Source organism: Brettanomyces bruxellensis, chromosome 9 (assembly GCF_011074885.1).
Source record: "Brettanomyces bruxellensis chromosome 9, complete sequence".
Classification (NCBI taxonomy): Eukaryota; Fungi; Ascomycota; class Pichiomycetes; order Pichiales; family Pichiaceae; genus Brettanomyces; species Brettanomyces bruxellensis.
The window spans coordinates 784,029-806,569 of record NC_054690.1 but is presented as its reverse complement, the minus strand read 5'-3'; the positions used below and the strand labels follow the sequence as shown (position 1 = coordinate 806,569).

At 36.3% G+C, this 22,541-nt stretch overlaps 9 protein-coding genes and 2 non-coding genes across 11 annotated transcripts; 5 read left to right on the top strand and 6 right to left on the bottom strand.

Moving 5' to 3' along the window:
• Window positions 1-25: 25 nt before the first annotated feature.
• BRETT_002234 (uncharacterized protein) lies at window positions 26-451 on the bottom strand (the record flags this gene model as incomplete). Its single annotated transcript, XM_041280769.1, has 1 exon — window positions 26-451. One exon carries the CDS (start codon window positions 449-451, stop codon window positions 26-28), a length of 426 nt encoding a protein of 141 aa, XP_041138560.1.
• Window positions 452-2,079: 1,628 nt separating this feature from the next.
• On the top strand, window positions 2,080-5,205 carry ISW2 (chromatin remodeling complex Adenosinetriphosphatase; the record flags this gene model as incomplete). The annotated part of the gene is made up of 1 exon (XM_041280768.1): window positions 2,080-5,205. One exon carries the CDS (start codon window positions 2,080-2,082, stop codon window positions 5,203-5,205), a length of 3,126 nt encoding a protein of 1,041 aa, XP_041138559.1.
• An 890-nt stretch (window positions 5,206-6,095) lies between these two features.
• Window positions 6,096-8,258, top strand: NUO78 (NADH dehydrogenase (ubiquinone) 78K chain precursor, 5-prime end; the record flags this gene model as incomplete). Its single annotated transcript, XM_041280767.1, has 1 exon — window positions 6,096-8,258. The coding sequence occupies one exon, from the start codon at window positions 6,096-6,098 to the stop codon at window positions 8,256-8,258; it is 2,163 nt and encodes a 720-aa protein (XP_041138558.1).
• A 276-nt stretch (window positions 8,259-8,534) lies between these two features.
• Window positions 8,535-10,166, bottom strand: BRETT_002231 (uncharacterized protein; the record flags this gene model as incomplete). Its single annotated transcript, XM_041280766.1, has 1 exon — window positions 8,535-10,166. One exon carries the CDS (start codon window positions 10,164-10,166, stop codon window positions 8,535-8,537), a length of 1,632 nt encoding a protein of 543 aa, XP_041138557.1.
• A 963-nt stretch (window positions 10,167-11,129) lies between these two features.
• Window positions 11,130-12,509, bottom strand: BRETT_002230 (uncharacterized protein; the record flags this gene model as incomplete). Its single annotated transcript, XM_041280765.1, has 1 exon — window positions 11,130-12,509. The coding sequence occupies one exon, from the start codon at window positions 12,507-12,509 to the stop codon at window positions 11,130-11,132; it is 1,380 nt and encodes a 459-aa protein (XP_041138556.1).
• Window positions 12,510-12,756: 247 nt separating this feature from the next.
• Window positions 12,757-13,107, top strand: BRETT_002229 (uncharacterized protein; the record flags this gene model as incomplete). The annotated part of the gene is made up of 1 exon (XM_041280764.1): window positions 12,757-13,107. The coding sequence occupies one exon, from the start codon at window positions 12,757-12,759 to the stop codon at window positions 13,105-13,107; it is 351 nt and encodes a 116-aa protein (XP_041138555.1).
• A 431-nt stretch (window positions 13,108-13,538) lies between these two features.
• BRETT_002228 (uncharacterized protein) lies at window positions 13,539-14,537 on the top strand (the record flags this gene model as incomplete). The annotated part of the gene is made up of 1 exon (XM_041280763.1): window positions 13,539-14,537. One exon carries the CDS (start codon window positions 13,539-13,541, stop codon window positions 14,535-14,537), a length of 999 nt encoding a protein of 332 aa, XP_041138554.1.
• Window positions 14,538-16,587: 2,050 nt separating this feature from the next.
• On the bottom strand, window positions 16,588-17,292 carry BRETT_002227 (uncharacterized protein; the record flags this gene model as incomplete). Its single annotated transcript, XM_041280762.1, has 1 exon — window positions 16,588-17,292. The coding sequence occupies one exon, from the start codon at window positions 17,290-17,292 to the stop codon at window positions 16,588-16,590; it is 705 nt and encodes a 234-aa protein (XP_041138553.1).
• Window positions 17,293-17,941: 649 nt separating this feature from the next.
• On the top strand, window positions 17,942-19,276 carry BRETT_002226 (uncharacterized protein; the record flags this gene model as incomplete). The annotated part of the gene is made up of 1 exon (XM_041280761.1): window positions 17,942-19,276. The coding sequence occupies one exon, from the start codon at window positions 17,942-17,944 to the stop codon at window positions 19,274-19,276; it is 1,335 nt and encodes a 444-aa protein (XP_041138552.1).
• Window positions 19,277-19,422: 146 nt separating this feature from the next.
• BRETT_002225 lies at window positions 19,423-19,495 on the bottom strand. Its single transcript has one exon. It is a non-coding gene; the product is annotated as a tRNA-Thr (tRNA).
• Window positions 19,496-22,448: 2,953 nt separating this feature from the next.
• Window positions 22,449-22,522, bottom strand: BRETT_002224. Its single transcript has one exon. It is a non-coding gene; the product is annotated as a tRNA-Ile (tRNA).
• Window positions 22,523-22,541: the final 19 nt, after the last annotated feature.

Sequence of the window (22,541 nt, the reverse complement as noted above, 5' to 3'; positions counted from 1 at the left end):
TATTTCGTTATTTATTGGATTTCTTTTAGTGTTCTTCGGGAAACCAGCCGTACTTTGCAAAATCTACATGATATTTCGTCCACGACGATGGTGGAGTGGAAGCCGCCGTCCAATCACGTTCTTCAACGTCTACATTTTCGGACCGGAGTCGTTCCACTTGCCTCTTTTCGGCCTGGACCGTTTCTCGTTTTGAAATAATACCCTGTGAATTGATGACTCTCCACCAGGGTATTTCTTCTTTGAAAAGTGGCATCTGTTCATCATTTGTTAGATACGGAAGATATTTGTCTCTATATTTTAATGACATTCCCACTTGTCGTGGCCTTTCCGGACAGTCTATTAGCTTTGCAATGCATCCATATGATGTCACGTGCCCATACGGAATTTCGCACACTTTAGCATAGACTGCATAGTGGAAAGCAAGTTGTTCTTCTGACGGATGTTTGGGCATATATTTTTGTTGCTGTTAAAATTGTTTATATACCGTTTGAGTTTACGTTTTCATGCAAATTAGATATCACAATGTATCAATAGTTCTTTCCAGTGACAGTTAAAAATGAAGTAAATAGTTTCTAATTGATGCTCGTGTGTATTAACATGCAGGATAAGAGTCCGTGGCAAATTTATATGCTTTATTGAAAATTATTCACAATTAGCACATCAAGCAGGAATCAGTACCGGATTAGTAAAGTTGATCTCCTATCTGATGTATGATTCATATTATCCGCACGAAGAGCTTCAAAAAGACACCAAACACAGGTTTAGAATATATTTGGAATAGTAACTAAATAAAAAAAGGTAATGAAAACATTAACACGGTGAATTTTCTATTAACGCCGGAAAAAATAATAATAGAAAAATCATGAAATAGACTTCCATAGATGATTGATTCTCATTATCAGGTTTTTCTTGCCCACTTTTATTTCGTCTTTGGTCGGCGCGTCGTTTGGAGGTAAAAATGAGAATGAGGGCAGGGGGAGTACGGCGAAAGCGATGCCATTGTAAAGGCAGTAACCGGTAAGATTTTTTTCTAAGAAGTGCGAGATGACAGCTTAAACAATAGAGATATTATCCAAGTGATGCAATCACTTTTGAAATTATTCTTCGGAGTATCTGGGATCTTAATACAGATCCGCATTTATACATAACATGTTGGTTTTCATACAAATATATGTCTGCTTTTTTTTATCGATCGGAATATGAGCAACAACTAGTTTACTTGCACAGGTTGAACCACCTTTACCTTTTTTTTTATTATCGGAAAGTTTTTTTTTTGTCTAATCTTTTCATCGTCTTGGCCCACTATGGATACAGAGACTCAAGCGCGAAAAAAAAATAAAAACGGGAACAGCTACTTCGCCATTGTTCTCGTACTTTCCTATTTCGCTACTCGGATTCTCCGTTATGTGCTGAAAAATAAAATAAAAACTAGAAAAAGTTTGGTTCGAGGACAAAGCTCTGAATAGATAGATGGACTGTATTTCCCCTGATTTCGTTAAATGGACCTGATCCATTTGCATTTAACTTTTTTTTTTTAAAAAAATAGCATGTTTCTATTTAATCATAACCGTGCCTTTTTTTCTTTCCTACGTCCATAACATTCTTTTTTACCTTGCTTATCATTCAATTTTTATCCTTGGATCAACGTTCGTGTTATTATTGACGTGACTTTATTATTATCTATACATCGCCTTGAGATTTTTGCTGTGGGAGAAGAAACTTGTTTCATTTCGTTCGCACTCATCAATCGAATTACTTTTCTTGAAGTTTATTTTTCTATTTGATATCGAATACTTTGGTTATTCTTCATTTTCCCCCTCTTGCACAGTTGCACGGACATAGCATTTTCAGGGATTGTTAAGCAAAATGGTAAGTACTAGTAAGAATTAAGGATATTATCATATTCATTTGGTGTTAGTATTGAATAAGTTGATTTGTCAATTTATTCCTTGTTGATCCTGAACGTGTTTAGCATGTGATATTATTTGAGGATTTTAACACGTTTTACTGTTACATATACTAACTGATCTCTTCTTATATGTACAGACTACTGAGGAACAAAGACAGAGAAAGAAAGAGATGACTGCTCTTCTTGCGAAAGAGACTGCAGAAGAAAGAAAAAAGAGATTTCTTCTCCAGGACAAAGTAAAGGATGAAAGGGCCAAAGATTCGGCAGACGTGGCGACAAGATTCAAGTATCTACTGAAGCTGACAGATTTGTTTAGGCAATTCATAGACTTAAGTGCAGTGAAGGATAAAAGCGTGATTAGACTGGTTCGTCAGATCGATCGCCGAAATGCCTCAAAGAAGAGTTCTGTAGGAAGTTCAAGAACAAGAAGAAGTGAAAAGGAAGAGGATGAAGAATTGATGGCTGATGAAGAGGATGAGGGTGATGCTTGTACTGTTCTTACCGAATCGCCAAGTTATATTCACGGTACTCTTCGTGATTATCAAATTGCTGGTTTAAACTGGCTGATCTCCTTGTATGAAAACAGACTCTCGGGTATTTTGGCAGATGAAATGGGCCTTGGTAAAACTTTACAGACCATATCATTTCTTGGTTGGCTAAGGTACTACAGAGGAATCGATGGACCATTTCTTATTATTGTTCCAAAATCTACACTTGATAATTGGAGGCGTGAGTTCAATAAATGGACGCCCGACGTGAATGTTTTGGTTTTACAAGGTAATAAAGAGGAAAGAGAAGATTTGATCAAAGATAAGTTGATGCAATGTAACTTTGATGCTTGTGTCACCTCATATGAAATGGTTATTCGTGAGAAATCCAAGTTAGGTAAGTTCAGGTGGGAATATATCATTATTGATGAAGCCCATCGGATCAAGAATGAACAAAGTTCTCTTTCACAAATCATCCGTGTTTTCTATTCTAGAAATAGACTATTGATCACAGGAACTCCACTACAAAATAATTTGCATGAACTATGGGCCTTACTCAACTTTTTACTTCCTGATGTTTTTGGCGATGATCAACTATTTGATGAGTGGTTTGAAAGTGAAGGACAAACAAATCAGGATGATCTTGTCAAGCAACTCCACAAAATTTTATCTCCGTTTCTTTTACGAAGAGTGAAATCAGATGTCGAGACTTCCCTTTTGCCAAAAAAGGAGCTGAATGTTTATGTTGGAATGACTGCAATGCAAATAAAGTGGTACAGGAAGCTTTTAGAGAAAGATATTGATGCAGTCAATGGTGTTTTGGGAAAAAGAGAAGGTAAAACACGTTTGCTTAACATTATGATGCAGCTAAGGAAGTGTTGTAATCATCCATATCTTTTTGAGGGTGCAGAACCTGGTCCACCATATACTACTGATGAACATTTGGTTTATAACTCCGGAAAAATGATTGTTTTAGATAAACTTTTAAAGAAGATGAAGAGTGAAGGTTCTAGGGTATTAATATTCTCGCAGATGAGTCGTCTTTTGGATATTCTGGAAGATTATTGTTATTTCAGAGGTTACAACTACTGCCGAATAGACGGATCTACTCCACATGAAGAAAGGATTAAAGCCATTGATGATTATAACAGTCCCAACTCCGATAAGTTTATCTTCTTATTAACCACTAGAGCCGGTGGATTAGGAATTAATTTAACAACTGCTGATATTGTCGTTTTATATGATTCTGATTGGAATCCACAAGCTGATCTTCAAGCTATGGATCGAGCTCATCGTATTGGCCAAAAAAAGCAAGTTAAAGTTTTCCGACTGGTGACTGAAAATGCTATTGAAGAAAAAGTTTTGGAGAGAGCCACGCAGAAATTAAGACTCGATCAGTTGGTTATTCAACAGGGAAGATCTAGCTTTAACCAGTCAAATAATAAGATTGGAAACTCAAAGGAGGAGTTGTTGCAAATGATTCAGCATGGAGCACAGAAAGTGTTTGATGAAAATGGAGAGGATTCGCCTGATTTAAATGATGATATAGACAAAATTTTGAGCAGGGGAGCTGAAAGAACAAAGAAATTGAATAGTAAGTTTGCTAGTTTAGGTCTTGATGATTTGCAAAACTTTACTTCAGACCAATCCGCATACGAGTGGAATGGTGAAAACTTTGCCAAGAAAAAGCATCAGCAATTAAATGTTTGGATACATCCGGCTAAGAGACAGAGAAAAGAACATCAATATTCTGTGGATGGATATTATAGGGATGTTATGCAACAAATAAGGGGATCTCCCGCAACAAGGAGTGTCGGAGGACGTGCTCCAAAGCAATACATATTGCACGATTTTCAGTTTTATTCACAAGAATTGAAGGATTTGCTTGAACGTGAACAACTTGCTTACAAAAGGAAGATTGGATATAAAGTTCCTCTTACGGAAAAGCTGCTGAAGGAAGGAGGTGACAAAGATAAAGAGGATAAGGAAAGTGAGACATTAACAAGATCGGAAAAGAGAAAATTGATGAAGAGGTTGCAAAAAGTAGAGCAGAAGAAGATTGATACTGCGGTGGCGCTAAACAAAAAAGATCTCGAAAGGAAGGCAGAGCTTTTACAGCAAGGATTTGGAGATTGGAACAAGAGAGATTTTATGAACTTTATTCATGGCTGCGCACGTTATGGACCTAAGAGTTATAAACACATTGCTGGAGATTTTAAGGATAAAGATGTGGATGAAATTAAGCGGTATGCCGTTGTTTTCTGGGAAAGATATAAGGAGATAGATGGATTTGAAAGGTATATGAATCAAATAGAGCAAGGAGAGAAGAAGCTCAAAAAGATCAGAATTCAGGAACAAATCCTTAAGGAAAAAATTCGATCACTGAAGTACCCAATGGAAGAACTGACAATCCAGTACCCACCGAACAATTCTAAAAGACTTTACACACTCTCAGAAGATCGATTCTTGCTTTTGAAGGTTTACGAGCACGGACTGACAAACAGAAATTTATATTCTCTGATTAAGGCTGACATTTCCAGGGAGAAAACGCTTCGATTTTCGTTTTACTTGAAGTCAAGAACTGCAGGTGAGCTTAGCAGAAGGATAAGCACTCTTTTGTTAGCTTTAACTAGAGAGGTTGAAGGCCCTGAAGCTTTTAAAAGGAAACTGAACAGAAGACCAAAAAGTCACAGTAGTGTTAGCAGCAGCCGGCAAAGCTCAATAGAGCCAACAAATGGTAAGCACAAACTTGAGATGGTTGAGAATACCTCCCCAGAGGAAGTAAAGAAGGTAAAAGTGGAGGCATAGGTACAAATATGTAACTTTGTAGTGTTAATAACAATTAAGACGTTTAATGTGAAAGGTCGAGTATGAATCTAAAATGTGCATTGCGAGCAGATGATTCTGATCATGTGATCGTTGTTTAAAAGCCAAGAATGTGTGTGTTCTTGGGGTAAATGTGAGGAAACTGTAATTCATCCAGCCTTTCACATCTAATACCTCTTATGATGTACTTCCATACTAAAATTTTTTAGTATGGTTATAGGTATGTTCTTTTTCCATGTTGATTCTATATATTTTTCACGTGACATGCACTATATGAATTCGCGAACCAAAAAATTCCCCGCGTTAAATAGGGAAAGGGAAAGAGAAATAATATATATATTCCTTCGCGAATTAGCGGCCAAACATTGGTAATAAAAATTATGGAGAGTCAACAAGCGCAACGAATAGAATAAATATGTTTTTAAATATTTTTTTTCTACCCATTAACTAACTTGTCCGCACAAAAAATAGGAAAATAAGACGAAATAAAATTGAAGGCAGCATTGAGTTGCATAAAGTTGAAACTTCAACAGCATAAAAGAACATATAACACGCTTTGCAATCAGAAGTAAACACCCTGGTACAGCATTGCTCTGGTCATACGATATTTTAACGTGGAGCTTGCGGTACATTGTTTTTCAAAGAAAAATAAGGCTACGCAAGTCAGATATAAGTCATTTTTTCATCTTGAATCAAGTATAATTATTCAATTATATTCCAGGTGTGTACCTTTACTTGAATAAAGAAAGAGATATTCTTACAGTGCCATTTTCGTCAAATCTCTTGACTATTTTCCTTTTGCCCCTTTCCTGCTAGATCAACAACAATCACAAGTAAAGCACATTGACACAATAAGGTTATAGTTTCCCCAAATGTTGTCCGCCAGGAAATTTAGTTCGCCTTTGCGCAGAATGTTTCACACAGGAGTTGCTGCCTTTAAGGAAGTTTCTTTACGTATTGATGACACACCAGTGACAATTGAAGCTGGATCATCTATCATTCAGGCGGCAGAAAAGGCAGGTATTAAAATTCCTCGATATTGTTATCATGATAAGCTCCAGGTTGCTGGTAACTGTCGTATGTGCCTGGTTGAGGTTGAACATTCTAGAAAAATGGCAGCAGCATGTGCCATGCCTGTCGCTCAGGGAATGCATGTTTTAACCAATACGAAAACTGTTAAGAAAACTCGTGAAGGTATAACCGAGTTTCTACTTTCTAATCATCCGTTGGATTGTCCAATCTGTGATCAGGGAGGAGAATGCGATCTTCAGGAACAGACTCTGCGTTTTGGCTCAGATAGAGGACGGTTCAACGAGGTTACAGGAAAAAGGGCTGTGGAAAATAAGGCTATCGGACCTTTAGTGAAGACTTCAATGAATAGATGTATTCACTGTACAAGATGTGTGAGATTCCTCAACGAGGTTGCCGGTGCCCCTGAATTTGGCACCACTGGTCGTGGTAATGATCTCCAAATTGGTACATTTGTCGAAAGAAATGTCAATTCTGAGTTGAGCGGTAATATTGTGGACTTGTGTCCAGTTGGTGCCCTCACTTCAAAGCCTTACGCATTTAAGGCTCGTCCCTGGGAGTTAAAGAAGACTGAGACTATTGATGTGATGGATGCATTAGGATCTGCCATCCGTGTTGATGCTAGAGGATCAGAAGTCATGAGAGTCTTGCCAAGAATTAATGAGGATATAAACGAAGATTGGATATCCGACCGGACAAGATACAGTTATGATGCCTTGAAGGTGCAGAGACTCACAAGGCCGCTACTTAGACAAGGTTCATCCTTTGTCGATGCAACTTGGGATCAGGCTTTAGGCTACATTGCTGCAGAAGTGGGAAAAATTTCCCCGGCGAAGAATGAGGTTAAAGCTGTTGCAGGACCTCTTGCTGATGTTGAATCTTTAGTTGCTTTAAAGGATCTTGTAAACCGACTTGATTCTGATAACTTGGCATTCGATGTTAATGTACAATCGACGCCGTCTGTTGATGTCAGATCCAATTATTTATTCAACTCTACCATTTCAGGAATTGATGAGTGTGATGAGATGCTAATTATCGGATCTAATCCTAGGTTTGAAGCCGCTGTTCTCAATTCCAGGATTAGAAAACGTTGGTTGAACTCAGATTTGGAGATCTTTCACGTTGGAGAAAAGTTTGCATCGACTTTTGATATGACAGAGTATGGAGTTACGGGTGCCGATTTGAAGCGTGCTCTTGCTGGGCTTGTTGGTCATAAACTATCTTCTGCTTCCAAACCAATGATTATTGTTGGATCTGGTGTGATGGAAAATCATGATGCCGCAGCCCTTGAAAAGATTGTCAGAAACTTTGCGAAGACATATCTCAACTTCAACAGTCCAGAGTGGAACGGTTTTAACTTGTTACATCGTGAAGCTTCTAGGGTTGGAGCCTTGGATATTGGTTTTGTCGCACCATCAAAAGCAGTTAGTGAGACTAAGCCCAAGGTGGTGATTTTGCTTGGTGCTGATGAAATGTCAGCATCCTCCATTCCAAAAGATGCATTTGTGATCTACGTTGGTCATCATGGTGATTTGGGTGCATCTCTGGCTGATGTTGTTCTTCCAGCTTCTGCCTACACTGAAAAATCTGCAATTTATGTGAATACTGAAGGCCGTGCACAGACAACTAGGGCTGCGGTTGGTCCTCCAGGAGCTGCAAGAGAAGATTGGAAAATTTTCAAAGCTATGAGTGAATACATGGGCATTGGCCTTCCTTATGAAAATATACACCAGCTTCATTCAAGGCTTCAGACCATTGCACCACATCTATTGCGGTTTGAAGAATTGGAAAGAACATCGCCCGAGATTGCAAAGCTGGGTTTGGATGCCAACTCCGGTCGTCATAGACTCACTGGTGCACCTTTGGTCAACCCAATAACGAACTACTACTTTACAGATGTTATATCAAGAAACTCAAAGACTATGGCACAGTGTGTTGGAAGTTTTGGTGCCAAGATTGATAAGGTTCACGATGAGAATGCCCACGCTTTTCTAGGTGTTGCTTGAGCAAAGAAAAATGGTGTGTATGCTTCTTGCGAATCACTGACTTCCATATATTAACACAATTCATCATTAAACTAACTGGACCGATCGTTAGGGACAAATGGAAGAGAATTAAGCGTTACCTATTATGCGCTTTTTTAGGTTTGTTTCCTTCCTAAATTATATCCCAAAGTTGTGTTCTACTGTTCATCTATTTATTTATTCAACATATTATTTATTTGTCCTTCGTATTCTTGAGTTGTAGATAAATAATTATGTAAATGTGTTAAGCAGGCCGCTCTAAAATACATAGCATTGTCCTAGAATATCTTTGTGTTCGAGAACGTATTTAGCACAACTATTTCCTCCGATTTTGGCGTTTGCCGCACAGCAGTAGCACACTGGAACAGAGTTTACTAAAAGGGTGCACTTTATCATCTTATTGTTGTCCATTCTCTCTGTTTTGTATTCAGGAAGGCTTTTCTTCATTGCAAGAAGTTTATAGAGTTCATTTTTATATTGTTTATTTTTTTTCAAAGGTTCAGCATCGACTTTAATCTCAACAGGTAGTTCGTATTTTGTTTCGTTTTGTCCTTCATTGCCTTCTTTTCCTTCATTTTTGTTTTGTTGCAATGGAATAACCGATTCTCCCCGTGGAGTCTTCAAACGAATTGCACTATATTTTGCAATTGCTTTCCTGTTTTTAAGTGCCTTCATAGCGGCTTTCAATGAAGCATCTTTAACCCCAGCTCCTTTCCCTGTACCTATTATTTCATTACTCATCACACAATTCACCTTGGCTCCTTGTTCTCCCTGACTTTCAACAATATATTCCGGATGCGATCTAGCAGATCCAATTAGAGCATATAGTTGTGCCTTGGCATTTTTGTCAATCTTTTCCTTAGCATCGTACTCTCCGTTCTTTTTGTACAGATCTAGCTTTTCCCTCATCACCTCCGCTAACCAATTTCTAATTTCATCTACGTTCTCGTAGTTGCCGTCTACAGCAAGACCTCCTATGTACGCTTCAAAGACATCCGCAACAGGCTTTCGTTTTCCCCTGAAAAATTGGCCTATTGTAGAAGTGTCCTTATGGAGTTTCTTGTCGAATCCATATTTAGTGGCATACTCCGCCAACTGAAGATTATTAACCAAATCTGATCTCATTCTTGACATTTCTCCCTCATCAGAATTTGGGAATTTCTTGTAAATCACTTCTGTAACAGCCCCTTCAAGAATTGCATCACCTAAGAATTCCAATCGCTCATTGTGTGAATGTAAGGCGTCTTCTACACTTAGATGTTTGACATTATTGACTATGGATTTATGCGTAAAAACTCTGGCCTCCAAAGCACGATTGTGGATCAGTGGTAAATCAGGCATTCCAGTCCCTGGAAAAGATTTGTACAACATTTGGTACCCCCTAGTAGGTTTATTGGGTAAAAATAAATTGTGCTTGTCATTATCAGCAATATGTTGATCACTGGGTCTTCTGGTAACATTTAACATTGTAGACTCGGAATCAGTGAAGATAGTCGAGTCATTAAATTCAGCTATTTGCTTGAATATAGGCAACTTTCCATCATCCAGCATAGTTTTAAGCCTGGCAATCAGCTGTATCTTTTGAGATCTCATTAAAATCACAAGCTCTGGTTGAAGCGTGTTTTCCCCATTAAAATTGCTTTGAGAATTGTTGTTTTCACGGTCCGCGACCTCCGCTAAATGAGCAATATGATCCTTTAATAAGCTCATATTTGGCGCCTTGTCGATGATAGTTCTCACCGTCTTTTGTAGCATAGTTGCTAGGTATTCCATTTGTGAGAGGTCAGCTGCGGTGATAGTACTGCTTTGAGATGAGCTGGTCTTTCTTCTTTTCACATTTGAGCATTCTTTTCGTGAACTTTTACGTCGCATCTTGTTCAAGTTACTCATTATGATATATTTTGCCGTTGTCACACTCTATGGTATATTGATCTGTGTTTTCATTTGATGTATTCGTGCCTGTTAACGGATAAAAAATTTCGAAGATCCAGGAAATTTTTATGGATCCAAGTAAATTTCTCTCGGTCTCGAATAGCATATCAGCATATCCTGAGGATGTACTGGCCAACATATTGTTCAAATAGTTGTTGATGAAGAACAGTTCAGTGCCCATAGTTTGTATGCAGCATATTGAATCCATTATCTTATTAGTTTACTTTATAAGATTGTTAGTAGTTTTTACCGGTTTTGAGCATTCACTCTATTATGGTATTTCCTCCTGTTTCTCTCCGTTTAGCAACGTTTTTTAACTGTAGTTATTTTTATACATAATTTAGTACAGCTCCTGGATTTGTCGTCTTATATATAAACCCTAGAATAAAAACTGCATCTTTGGATTCAGAATATTTTGTACAAATGTCGTACCCAAATATTATGAGAGCCCACCAGAAGGTAATGATATGGTAAGTTCCTCCATTAATTAAGGTGATTATCGTATTCATTCAGTTTACACTTGTTGAGGTTATAGCTCTCGTTATGTTTTTTTGTATTGCACCTTAAATACGTTAAATTTTACGAACAGACCTTTAAATATTTTCAATACTGGATCTAGTTCCTTCATTGATTTTCACATTTCTACTGTATGCTCAGCGAGATATCAATTATCTGTCACATAGAATATTTCTTGTAGCAATCAGTATAACCGACCTTGCACTGCGTTCCGCAGAAAATAACTTTTCATTGTTTTAAAGTATGATCTATGTCTGGTACCTGATAACAATTGAGCGTTAGACAAAAAAAAGTATGTCATTTTAAAGCGTTATATGTCAATGTCCTCTAGTTACATTTGTTAAAATCTGATTTGCCCCGTTTCTTGTTTCTTTCACTTAGTGGAGTCAGATGCTCCTTTTAACATCAATACTCATATTTATGTGTGTCCGATCCGTAAATGCTTGCATGATCACCTGAACGTTTCTCCTCAAGTACTCTATACAATTTTTCAGGTTTAGATGTATTGCCGTTCTTTCTTTCCGTCGCTTCCGAATCCGACTTACGACTATGACCATAACTGTTAATAGCAACATCCCCATTGGATGCATCATACATGTTCTTTTCCTTCTCTTCTTCGTCTGATTGCTCTTCTACAGATGAGTCACTGTCGGAGGTTTGCTGATCATCAGTCATGTCATTTTCAAGAGTACAGTATAAATCAGTATTTTGTGCACTGTCTCCATCGCCCCTATCTTCAACATCGTCAAATATTATTTCACCTTCTTCATTTGCAGACATGTGTGGATAACTAGGAGGTGGCCCTAGCGCTTTCATTCTTTGTGCCCATGGTGGACTATTTGATCTAATGTCCATGCCTAGGGCCTCTTTCAACTTCTTACTAAGTTTACCCGGTCTGTAACTGGACATCCTTTCAATCTCAAAAAGGTTTGATATATCCATTCCATCTTTGTAAATCTGGCCATACTTCAAAAGTTCAGGCTTTGTTTGGTATTTGAAAAATGCATCGTAAAGCTTGTTAAAATCCAAGTCGAGCTGACCCATCTTGGGTTGAACCCGTTGTCTCATTCTGTCCTTCATACTTGTATCTTCGTCTCTCCCTGAAGAGTCCCTCATTTCCAATATGCCTGTGTCCTGAATAAATTTTGGCAATTCAAATGGTCCATTATCTTCAAATGTTCTCCTTTGCTTGAGCAATGACTTATTGCTCTTCCAATGCGGTGGGATGCCTATCACATTATGCTGTGACTTTATGTATACTAATAGTCTGGGATCCGGAGAGTCTGCATCAGTTGATTCAACTAATTCTGGATTTTTACTTTCAATTTTCAGGATCTCAAGTGGTATGCCATACTTTAATCTAAATTGCCGTTTTGACAGTTTTCCAATTTTTTTAGCCGGCTCAATATCCTCATCCGGTATATCTGGTTCGTCTTCTTCGTTTTCTTCTGTTTTTGAGGGAAGAAGGTTGTTGTCTGCGGTTATCTCGGTCTTCATATCCTCCTTTTTCTTGTTTCCTGGTGTGATAGTATCGCCTTTATTTCTCCTCTCTTCAAGTCGATGAAACTTTTCAAATACTTCCTTAAATTCACCTAATTTCTTGCTTTGATCGTCAACGACCTCTATCTTAGGGTTCTCAATAATGATTCCAATATGCTGCTGTTTTCCTTGGGTCATAGTCATGGATTTTGTTTTCTTCGCCACATCATTGGCGCTTTTATGTGCCAACTTCTGTCTTTTGGCCCTCACACGTCGAAGCTGATTTTTACTTCGTTTATGTCCCATAGTGTAGTTACAGTTTGCAGAAAATATTGTTACTTCTTAATGTAATTCTGTATGTTTTCAGTATATTTGCGGGTCTTTTTGCGATAACAACCGATAGTACAGAAATTCTTGAATCTGAAGAAAAAATGGAGCGAGGATTCGAAGACTGGCTACATTTAATTATTTTCCTTCCAAGAACACCCACCACTCTGTAGCTCATTCTTTGCAATCACATTTTCCAGCTTTTGAGAATCGTTCATAAATTTCAATGTCCAAGAACGACACTAAAGAGCAGAAGCATGTGTCTGATCTTTCCTCGAAGTACGAAGAATCTCTACACCCAAAAGAAAAGCGTAATTCCAATGATAGCAATAAAGAGACCTCAAATTCTAATGACGATAAAGATGCATCAAATGGGACAAATATAAAGAAAAATAATGGAGATGATGATAAGGAACAACCATCAACAGAAATGCTTTCAATTTCAGAAATAACTGATGGGATAACTGAGAAGCTCAACAGTGTATTAATGGAAATGAATAAGTCAGACAAAGAAATGGAGAAGGTTCTTGTTGGAATTGATAGTCGATTGGATGAGCTTGGAAATGCTTTTAAATAAATGGGTACTGTGAATTTACTATAGTATTATAATATGATTTTTTGCTAGTAATGCAAATACAGTTAATGCTGGTGATACAGTATTCCTCGCTTTTCTGTGTATTCTATTGCGAAATCAAAGGTCTGGTGTCTCCACTCCACTAATAAAGATTTACTGTTACCCATATTATGGGTCATCTTTTTAACTGTTGAAGAGTCTGATACGTGACATTTAAGAGAATTATTCAATAATCATGTAATCAACCGGAGGCTTTTTTTTTTTTGAGGAGCGGCGCGCTGTATGTATGGCTGAGTGAAATTTCGCGTTCTGTTCCAATTCCTGTTAACTGCAGTTAACAATGTTTGAACCATTTTAAAAGCCTTGTATACCTCTTAATATTTAATACCGGCATATGTACATGTTTGCCGAATGGAACATACGAAAAAATTGCTATGATTCGTACTCTTTTTCACCATGAGAAAAAATTGTTCCATCCATATATACATATCATAGTTTCAAGTTGGTCGCGTTCTATTCAAAGGACTCTGTACTTATTTAGACCCAACATAGTATCAATTGGACAGTACCGTGACATTTCAACAGTTTCTCGGACAACGATAAAGGGCAATGATAAAGTATTAATCGAATCGGTGACAGATTCTAAGACGAGTTTGAAAGGGGAAAGCAGAAACAGTAGTACTCGACAGAAGAAAGCAAAGAAGAAGCCAAAAAAGACAGATAATAAGCCGGTATCCGATGAAAATGCATGCCTTAGTCTTGAAAAGTATCTCGAGGATGCAAGATTAAGAAGTTCATCAGTTAACTCTACCGTTTTTCATGGAACATTTTATGAGCTAAACTTTATGGAGTTTTTACAAAAAAACTTCACAGTTAACAGAATCATACACCAAGGAGGCAAGGATGATAAAGGCATAGATATTCGTGCTACCTGGTATCCCATGGATAACTTTGGATTGATATCTGACAAGGAGCCTGTAAAGAAGTTTGTGAAAGTTAACTCTATTAGTCGAGTTAGGCCAATTGCGCTAAAAAAGAGCAAAACCGTGAAATTGTTCATTCAGTGCAAAAGCTGGAAGAAAAGCAGAATTGACGCAAAACTGATACGAGAAATGAATGGCACATTTACAAATACTGGAAGGGGGGATGTCGGGCCCAGTTCTAACTCTAGAACACGTAATTTTTTAATGATTGTGTGTCCTACTGGATTCACCCGACAGGGTAGGATGGACTTCGATCGCAGTTTATTACCCTTGATGTTCACGAAGTTCTCTAGGGCCAAAATCTGTGACTTAAAAAAATCACCATATGATATTAAAAACTACAACAAAGGGCAATTTGAAAGTTTTTACTGTAATCCCATGGCTGCCGCTTTGCTAAAAGGTCTTAACTGGTCAGAATTTATGAAGCATCTCGAAGTTGAACAAACTTAGATATTCTTATAGACGATTTTTGATCTATTCGCCTGTTTTTAATAAAAAAAAATAAATAAATTTCAGCATCGATTGGGGGGGACAACATAACAGCTATTTACATTCATGAGTTAGGCATTTAACAACGAAACAGCCCCCACAAATAGAATTTCATTTTTTTTTCGCCATAATGTTTTGACCTTCGAAATCTGCGTGATAAAAATAGGCTGATTTTGAAGCATCTCCGGTTTAGAGATTTCATTATATGAAGATTAATTTTTTAGCACTAATTTGCACTCCATTTCGAGAACGGCCAGAGAAATAATTCCAAAATGTGCCGAAATAATCCAATTTTTAATAGATACCTTGCACAGTACGTATATTCTTCAGTAAGCTAGTTAATATCCAAGAAAGAACACTTTGTACTAGTTATATCGTTGTTTTTTTCGTATTCCAAAATGATACTAATGTTACATTTATGCAGCGAAAATATAAATGGGTATCATCGTATCGTATCATCATATCACCTCCGAACCGGTAAAAATTTATAGGGGAAAAAATGTTGGTTCTAAGTTTTCAAAAATTGAATATTAAGTGTAATGTTTTCGGTTTTAAGTTTAACAACGATTACTTTATGAAGTTTTTGCTAACTAGTATACTAGATGTTTTAAAGGCTAAAAATAAGGAAAAATAAAAGGTAAAAGAGGTAAAGAAGGAAATATAGATGAGTTAAGTAAATGGGAAAATATATTCAAGTTTATATACCTTTAATCCTTATGAGCGAGGCTTTTTAGGGGGCATAAAGCAAGGCAGTGTAGTTTTATATGGATGCAATTATCAACGAATAGATTACGCTTAAACTGAGAGTATTCTTTAAATATGGGATTGCAAGTAACGATCGAAAGGCATTACCACAAAATACGAAAATATGGGATTATTATCGACACCCGCCAGATTGCTCTTCATACAGCAGTTTCAGATGTTATTATGAGATTGTTGGCATCCATGAATGATTCCTTAGATATATTTCATAAATATTGCATTTGTTAAGCACTATATAGGATCATCATTTTCCTGTAGATGAAAAGATGTCATCAGGACCGTTAAAAGTGCATCTTATGATATTTTAAGTAGTAACCCTGAAAAGAAGAAAAGGCCGCAACTTCAAGAGTTTTAGGAAGTCAAATGCGATTCGGTATTTGATTAGTAATAAGGAATTTTCCATAGATAGGTTGATAGAAGTGCGCCCAGTTTTGTGGTTGCACACATTTCCAATAAAGTAGCCTTCAATAATCTGATCTTTAATGTCTTTTCAAGAATATATTCAAAAGGTAAAATGCATCTCATAGTAAATTCAAAGTTCTACCAATCAATAAGGAGGAGTATACGTAGGTTCTAAAAGCGTAGGAATTTTAAAAAGAATAACTATATAGTTAATTAAGAAAGCATTGCTATGCTTGAAGACAATAATCACAATAATACGATCATACATTCTGCAGTTGTCAAAGTATTTTTGCCTACAATTGATTATAGCGTCGATACTATTCGGAGGGAGTTACTTGATGGAGAAGAGTATTCATTTGAAACGTCATTAAGATTCTGTCACAAGAAATTTTTAGGGGATCGCAATTTATTTTTCCAGTTGTCAAACCTTGACAATTAGAAGGCAGTTTACAGTATTGATAACAATGATGAATCATCTACGCGGTTATTTGTTTAGGACCTTCAATTATTGGGGGCAAAATATGTCTACATTCCCTATAGTCATCCACAGCTTCTGTTCTTTGTACTTGTTATTTATTTCTTCATCATTTGAATATCCTCGTATCAACTGCTACATTTCCGTCAAATTGATAATTGCTCTTATTCTTTATCTTGATGGATTGAGGAGCAAGTAATGTTCCGTCCGAAGACAGCTAAATGCCATACGTACCATATCAAAAGTTGGTGCTAATTGGTATTATTGTCGGGATACGAAAAAAATATTTGTATACTGTCGTTAAGAATTATATACAGAATACTTAGATACTTTTTTGGCAATTATCGCGAGGCTTCGATAACAATAGCCAACTCAATTTGGAGGAATCCGGAGACCTCTCTCGATAGCAGGAATTTTGTCCAATTTTGAGTGCCACTCAACAACGTGTGTAAACTTCTTGAAGTCTTCAACAAAATTACCAATGTTCACCCTTCTGAGCCATGGATAAGAAACGAGATCTGCCAAAGTTAAATGATCGCTGACTAGGTAGCCCGTACCATTTCTCTTTAATCTTTCTTCAAGGACACCGATTAAACGAAGAGTTTCTTTGTAATATCTGTTGATCGCAAATTCATCCCTCTGAGGAGAAAATATTTCAAACCAATGCCATTGACCCTTCATTGGACCTAAGCCTGCCATCTGGAAAAAGATCCACTCCAACTCATCATAGTACTCGGATGTTCCTGGCTCGAATGAAAACTTTCTCTCCTTATCGTACCGATCAGCAAGAAAAATCATTATCGCAGCAGATTCATTAATGTACCTAACACTTCCGTCCTTCTCAACATAGGCTAGGGAAGGGATTCTGCCGTTTGCATTGAACTTCAAATACCATGGCTCCTTTTGAACGTTCTTAGAGAGCGCAACAGGATACACATAGTACTCAATTCCAAGAAGTTCACACAAAGTAGTAATCTTATATCCATTTGGCGTAGTCGATGTGTAAATGACTGGATATGGGGCCTTGGCTCCTTCAATCTTGGTAGGATCTTTTTCAGTAATAAGGTGGGCCGTCATTTTTGATTTTGCTAACACCGTCGATAGTTTTGAATACCGTCTCGAAATTTGAATAAGAAAGGTTTGTAAGTTGATTGGCATATAGAAGTTTGTGATTCAAGAGAATATAAAAAAAAAGTATAAGATTAGAAAAAAGGTCTGCTTAAATATTACTAATTGTGCGATCACTCTGACGTATCTGGCATAAAAATTGAACGTATAAAGCTTGTTAGCGCTTCCACTTTAGGATGTGTAATTTCACGTGACGTCAAAGTTTCCATTCGTATAGAAAACTAAATTTTTCCATGCCGGTTTCTCCCCTTTAAAAAAGTTTAGCATTAGTAATCCATGTGTCTCTTCACAATTATACTATTGCTTTCACATAGTAATAGTATCTTTGATGCAACATTTGAGGTACGTTAAACAATGCCACTTAAATTTTTAAAATCTACCTGTTGAATGGCGGGATGAAGCCTTGCAAAAGTTATAGTCAAGACAGCAAATAGCATTATGTGTACGGATGTCTTTATATTTTGGCTTTTCCAAGATACGCACATCTTATTAAAACTCACCAAGCAAAATATCCATAGCTTGTGCACGCATATGTCAGAGTTCGATTTCATTACTTGCAACTGGCGACAAAGTTTGTCCGTCTATCGTATTTGTGTTAATGTTAATTCTCACCGTTGAAGAGACGAATAAGCTTCGTGCTCAGGTTGGTCTTTCACTGATCCCGGTCAGCGGAAGCGAAAGAAGTTTGGGAGCGAAGACTGGCCATATTAACAGAAATGAAAATGATATCACTTTGAATGTACAAGGACGTCGAAGTGGATGTCGTGAGATTTCCGTAGAGGAAACCAATAGGTTGAGAAATATTGAGGGTTTGAAGCCTCTTTCATCCGGTGGATTACATGAAACGGAAGTTCCTAGCGGCCGTGACAAGTCTGATAATATCATACAAATAAAGAAAAAATTACACAAAATCACATCTGAATTGAAAGTGTCAGATCAAATAGCCAAGGGAGGTATTGTGGAAAGAACCAGTCCGAATACAAATACGCAAGATGAAGCTAAATGGTTGGAGAGTTTGGGCAAAGGAGATGTGGTAAGCAAAGAAAAACTTAAATTGCACTTTAAAGGATCGATAAATGAAACCCCAAAAAAGCGAATCACGGATACTAAAGAGGGAATTGTGAAAGATAGTTCTGATAACAAAATAATTCGGAGTTCTAAAAGCTTAGCAAACCTGAACAGTCCAAATGAACCGTCACGAAAATCAGCAAACTTAAATGATAATAATAAAGGTGTCACAAGAAAGAAAAGGAAGAAGTTCATGGTAATCCTAGATGATGATGAAATTGAAACTGTGCATTCCGATTATTTGAAGCCTAAAAGGATGAAGCGTCTCAAAAAAAAGACAAGAGATGGATTCCGAAATCAAGAAAAGTTTGCTATCTTTCCAGAAAGATTAAAGAATGTGGAGCTTGTGAATGAAGATGTTGGAAATGAGGATGATGAAGATATCAGAAAGTCCATGGATAGTTTCCGGAAGAAAGTTTTAACTCAAATGGCTCCGAGAGATATCCAAAAAAAGAAAGCCATTCAACAAAATGATAAAACACAAACCCGGGGAGTTGGTTTAGAAATTAATGAAGAGATAGATTTCTTGAATAAATTTGATTATGAAAAAAATGTTCAGATGAAAGGGAATCGCCGCCAAGAATTGAATACTGATACATCCTTTGATGACCACTCCAAATTGGGCCCTGCGGATACCGATGTAGTCAAAAGAGATATTTCAAAAATTATGGATAAAGGATTAAATGAAATATCGACCCTTGGTATTGGTGCAATGGTTGATGCTCTAAAAGATGCTACTCCAGAAAAGAAATCCTCGCCAAATCAAATCAATTTGGTTTATACAGATGATAGTGGCAAAGTACTAACAACTAAGGAGGCTTACAAGTATTTATCCCATAAGTTTCATGGCTTTAAAAGAAGGTGAATTTTGTTCCAGATCTATCAGTATGACACGTTTTGTATCTTTCCTAAATATCTGCAAACATGTACATTGAAGTTTAGTAATATATAACAACCCAAAGTAATAAATGCAAATTCAATTGTGTTTCCATCGAACGATGGAAAAAATAATGCCCTCACTCAGATTTGAACTGAGGATCCCCACATTACTAGTGTGATGCCTTACCAACTTGGCCATAAGGGCCGGAACGACATTGTAAATGGTCGAACTGAAGGTAACAAGATATTATTTTCAATAACCTGAAGTATAAGGATTCTTTAGATGATTACCAAATCCGTCTAAAGATATATTATAGATTAATAAGTGTCGGAACCTATGAGTTATAATAATGTTTTATATGTTAATAACGTGTCGAAGTTAAGAGAGACCTTATGAGTTACTCCCGGGCTTTAGCTATCAAACTCCTTCTTTAATAGAACTAATAAGAACCTAGCAGTCGGGGAGATTCAGACAATTGTAAGGTCGGTTACCTAAGTGGGTGGATATAAATGTACCAAGTGGTCTGTGTGATAATGCTAATGCCTTTAACATTCTAACAATTGTGTATGTGTCACCATAGAAGAAAATGAATTTACTTTCTTTACTCTGTTACCATCAAAGTGGAGTGGAACTAGTTGTATTGCAAGATAGGCTATCGGGTCTCGTTCCTTCGTAGAAGAAGCAAGTTATATAAAAAGAGGTAAAGTAAAGTAAAAAATAAAAAGGAAAATAAAGTGAGGTAATCATACATAATATAAAAAAAATATTTAATTCTCAGAAACAGAATTATGATCGCGCATAATTATTTTTCTGCTGATTTCCTAACATACACAGTTAGTGCATTTTTAGCCAGGATTGTCTCTATTAGATATTATTCTAAATCTTTGTTATTTTAGAATAAGTTCAGATCTCAAAACAAATAAATCTAATGACATATAATAATAGATTATCTAATACTAGGTAATATTCTCATATGTCCGACAGAATGACACTTCTTCCATTTCTCTTCCAATTTCAGACAATAACAAATTGTATGCCAAAGAGGAATCCATCCTGTTTGGGAACATCTATCAAAACTATAGAACGATAGAACAACAAAGTTTTAAGTAGAACAGGGTCTATTGTCCACGTCGTTGTATAAGAAGAAGAATGACAACTATATAAAGTTGAGATATCCTCTTGTGTCTATACCAAATCTTATGTACAAGTTATATACTACGATAAATATCAATATAATAGTTTATTTAATTGGTTTAAGTGTGACGCCAATTACTTTATGAAGTTTTTGTTACAACTAGTAGTGAGTGTTTTTAAGGCTCAAGAAAGGAAAAGTATAAAAGTAAAAAGAACTAAGTAAGAAGGTAAAAAAAGCAGGATAAAAAGGGGGAAATGCACATGTTTAAATACCTTTGATCCTTATGAGCGAGGTTTTCTTGGACATAAACAAGGCAGGGCAGCTTTATGTAGACGCGACTCCCGACACATCTATTACAATCAAAATAATATATAAATCTGGTAACGTTAACTTTAACAAACATCACATTACATGAATTCAGCATAACCCATAATCACGCAAAAACCTCTTGTTTTGCATCTACAGTAGATACACGAATATTGGTCAGTTAATTTTGATGGAGCTCCTTTCTTATTGTCTTACAGCATGTTTTATTTTTTGTTTATGCACCTCATATGCTATTTCTGAATTTATTCCTATGGTTCTAGGTAATATAATTAATTACTATTTTATATGCCTTTAAACTAACGGATAATCATCCTGACATCTTACAAACTATATGACAAAGAGCCTTAGAGAATTAAATATTCGCAATAAGGAAAGATTTAAATCAATAATAATTTAATTTAAAATCATTATCCATAATCATGTCTAACCAGTTAGAGTATATGAATTTAGTCTGACACATAGACCCACTTCTGTACCTTTGTGTCTTAGCATTGTAGGGCACAGAAATGTGATGAACAAGATAACATAGAGATTTGAACATAGAGATTTCTGTTATATAATGAATCTCAACTTTAGGATTTACCTAAAAATTCAATCTAGAATGAATTCTTGTATTGGAATGCATTGCAAAGAGTATATGATGTTGTCGTTCCATCAAAAACAAAAGGCTCACAGTAAGCAAAATAAAGTAAGCTGGTTCATATATAAAGTATTTTTCACCGAAGAAATAGGTTAGAGATAAAAAATAGTTCTCATATACTAGTATGAAGTTCGATTTGATTCACATATTAAATATGCATGATATATTAATATGTAAAACACCATGACATCTTCAATCATTCATTAAATAGTAATAATCTAGAATCATCTATAAAAGATAACTCTGGAAAGTGTAATAGCTGTGTATATTAATGAAATTGGCATTGTTTTTTTCTGAATTTTGATTTTTTATGTAACCTGGTTCTTGTATAAATAAAAAGGGAGCTATTTGTAATACTTAAAAGTGTTTTGGTTTTAAGTGTGACGCCTACTACTTTATGAAGTTTTTTCGATAAATAATATATTGAGTGTTTTTAAAGCTGAAGAAAGGAAAAACACAAAAGTAAAGGTGACAAATAATAAAATATAGAAAATGTAAAAGGGAAAATGCTCATGCTTAAATAAATTTGATCTTTGTGAGGGATGTTTTATTGGAATAAATCAAGGCGGGATAGTTTTATATAGATGCAAGTATCAATGGGTTCATCACTAGGTTGACCCTATTCTGATGGTAACAAAATGATAATTTTATTTTCTTTCTACAATGACAAGCACAACGGTTAAGATGTTACAGGCAATAATACAGTTACATGCACCACTATATACATTTACCTTTATTTATGTTCATTGATATCAAATAGCTGACCTTATCTGAAACATCCGAACTGCTGGATTCTTATTTGTTCTCTTAGATGAGAAATCATTTGGAGGAAATGTACAGTTAGCGGCAAATGAATGCATATATAATCCATCTCTTGTTTTATGGCCAAGCAAACCTCAGTTGCAATAATTATAAATATTTAAGCGTGTTCATCTTTTCCTTTATTCTATATCTTTGATGCTTCTTTCTTTTCATAAAGGTTAAAGATGGTTATTTCGTAGGCGCGACTAAAAAGGAACTAACTTATCAGATTAAAAAAAAATCTTCAAAAATAATGGTCCCTAGCAGGGTCGAACTGCTGATCCTCGCGTTATTAGCACGATGCCTTAACCAACTGGGCCAAGGGACCACTTCTTGCTGTTGTAAAT